Source organism: Montipora foliosa, chromosome 4 (genome assembly GCF_036669935.1).
Source record: "Montipora foliosa isolate CH-2021 chromosome 4, ASM3666993v2, whole genome shotgun sequence".
Lineage (NCBI taxonomy): Eukaryota > Metazoa > Cnidaria > Anthozoa > Scleractinia > Acroporidae > Montipora > Montipora foliosa.
The window spans coordinates 14,447,324-14,449,823 of NC_090872.1; the positions used below are offsets into that span (position 1 = coordinate 14,447,324).

General features: G+C 41.3%; 1 protein-coding gene across 1 annotated transcript in view; it reads left to right on the forward strand.

Moving 5' to 3' along the window:
- Positions 1-2,500, forward strand: part of LOC137999965 (dedicator of cytokinesis protein 1-like) — a 60,709-nt gene that overhangs the window by 55,024 nt on the left and 3,185 nt on the right. Inside the window, exons 57-58 of the mRNA XM_068846015.1 lie at positions 272-359; positions 2,032-2,243. Coding sequence (XP_068702116.1) covers positions 272-359; positions 2,032-2,243 — 300 coding nt within the window. The remainder of the gene's footprint in view (positions 1-271; positions 360-2,031; positions 2,244-2,500) is intronic.

A 2,500-nucleotide genomic window follows, 5' to 3' on the forward strand; every position in this document is an offset into this window, starting at 1 on the left:
GACCAGTGAAGTCAATTCAGAACCGAAGGGATTTTTAGTGATCGAAATTATTTCGTTCTTTTGTCTTTAGCATCATCGCAACCAAATGCAACGCATCTCAGAAGCAGTTCCAGCAAAATCTAAAAACGGAAAATTCGGGCCCTGGAAAACTTTTGTTCTGTTGTGACGTCACAGTTCTGCTATCCCCAGTCTCCTTACTAGCACGGTTTTGTACCCTTTCGATTTTTAAAAGGCTGAAAGGCATAGAATAAACCCGACTTTTTGTCCACAGCGCTGCTCAGACGCCTAATTCAAAGAAGAGACGCCAGTCGGAACAAAGCACTCGCCAGAGCTTGTGGTACAATAAAGAACCCAACCAGGTAAAGAAAACTTTTTGATGGATTGATCGATCTTTTGATTCCATCGTTTGATCGTTGAAATCAGCTCCAAGGAAAGAAGCGATCACTCTATTGGTTTTCCTGCAACTTACCGACACGTTCCGGTAAACGAACAATTTCAGTATGTGTCCGTTCTTAGTGTGACAAGACACAGTTGCTCACAAGGACGCCGAAAACCCGCCAACATTTAGGGTTCCTATCTCCTCAACAAAAGATATGTGCAATGCTTTCGAATCATGTTATGTAAATAAAAATTCAAATAATCGGATTTGTCCGTTTCTATTACGTTGTTTCCGACTCTTTTTGCTGATTTACAACTGGTCAGGACTTAAAACGCAAGTCTGCTCAACTGTTCTTGCTTCAGAAAGCAATGAACATAAGTAAACACACGTAATGAGCCGTAGGTACGTTTGGAGGCAACGTATCCTAGTGGGTTGAACCAACAAATCTCTCCCTCAATTGAAGGATTATTCTTAATTGTCAATTTCTTCCAAGTGAAGTATTATCGTTCATTTTGGACACTGAAAGCTTGATAGGGATCATGGGAAACGAACATATTTCTTTTAAAAGCCAAACCCTAGTGTCTGGACTCGCAGGACTCGAACCTGGGAAAGTGTGATTAATAACCCTTTCACTTAACCACTAGTCTACCGCATCACTAACTGCGAGGATATCATTTTTTATTAATGCAATAATTTTTTCTTCCAAAACTGCCGATGTAAACTTGCATTAGCAACCGCTAAGAAGCAAGCTTACCCAGTGAAAAATGTCGGTTACCAAACTTCAAGAGAAAGCTAACCATTTTAAAATCAAGGTTCAGGCTAATTATTTTTGGTAAATAATCGGCACATTTTCTAGTCAGTTGATCTTTAGTGGTTAAGTGGATAAAAAAACGTTCCTTCACAGTGGGTGCTCCGGGTTCAAATTCTGTCCAGGGGCTGCTTTTACTTTTTTTCTTTTTATTTGCTACCACAAGTCCTGCAATAGAGTGATCAAAATGGAGGAAAGTACTTCATTTAAGACAAACTGACAATGAAGGATAATCCTTCATTTGAGGAAGAGATCGTGTTGGTTGAACGCTTGCCTTGAGATCCGAGATCCCAGGTTCATGACCCGTTCTGTCCACTAACTGTTCCTAAGTTGTTCCTGATTAAACTTTTCGAGATATATATCTTCAAAGTAACAATTAATAATTCATGAGCCTAACAGCCTATCAAAATATCGATTAAAACGTCACGTGCACGAGCTTAAAACCCGATAAAACACTTCTCATTAGAATTCTTTATGTAAAAAATAGTAATGAAGCCCGCCTTGTTTTTCTTCTATGCCAATGTTCTCCTCTCGCTTTTAGTGGAATGTTTTGGAAGCCGTTCAGAAAACTCGCAGCACGTGTTTTATCGGGTCAAAAAACACTCGGCTACGCCTCCTGTTTTTAACCCGATAAACCACTGCTGCTCGTTCTTTAAACATTACTTTAGTCCTGAAATCTCCTATGAATGAGTATTCAGTTTTTCAATTTCATGTACACAATATTTCTACGTCCTATCCCGATCCAGTGAATTCAGAGGCTGTGAAGAGTTACCTGGTAACTGAAGTTTGAAGCTGTTGTAATGTTGTTGTTGTTGTTTTTGTTCTTTGAATTTTCTTTTCTAAGATAACTGAATCAAAGTCCCTCGAGGTCCTTTCAGAGATCAACGAACCAGCTCCTCCCGTTCCCGTCAAGGGTTCTAGATCAGACAGTTCTCCCGCTGACTCTCCGGAAGCGATACGTCGCAAAAATGTTCTCTCCGGCAAAATTCAACATAGGAGTTCGTCGCCTGCCAGTATTCTCCGACACCCCACACCGGCCTCTCCATCGCAACAGAAGTAGGTGTTGACTTTCATTCTTTCCCTACATTTCTTGGTTTCCCTCAGAGACTAGCCTGCACACAGGCTCTCCCTGCGCCGAATTGCGAGCGCTCACCAGCTGGGACCGGAATTGGAACGAGCGGAGGAAAGCCTGCAATGGTGCAACATGTCCTCTACCTCTGAAATGACGATTATCGACAATTCCAAATTTTCTCTGGATTGACTTTAATCGTCAATTTAGCCGGATTACTCTGTCCCAGGACTAGTGGTAGCAT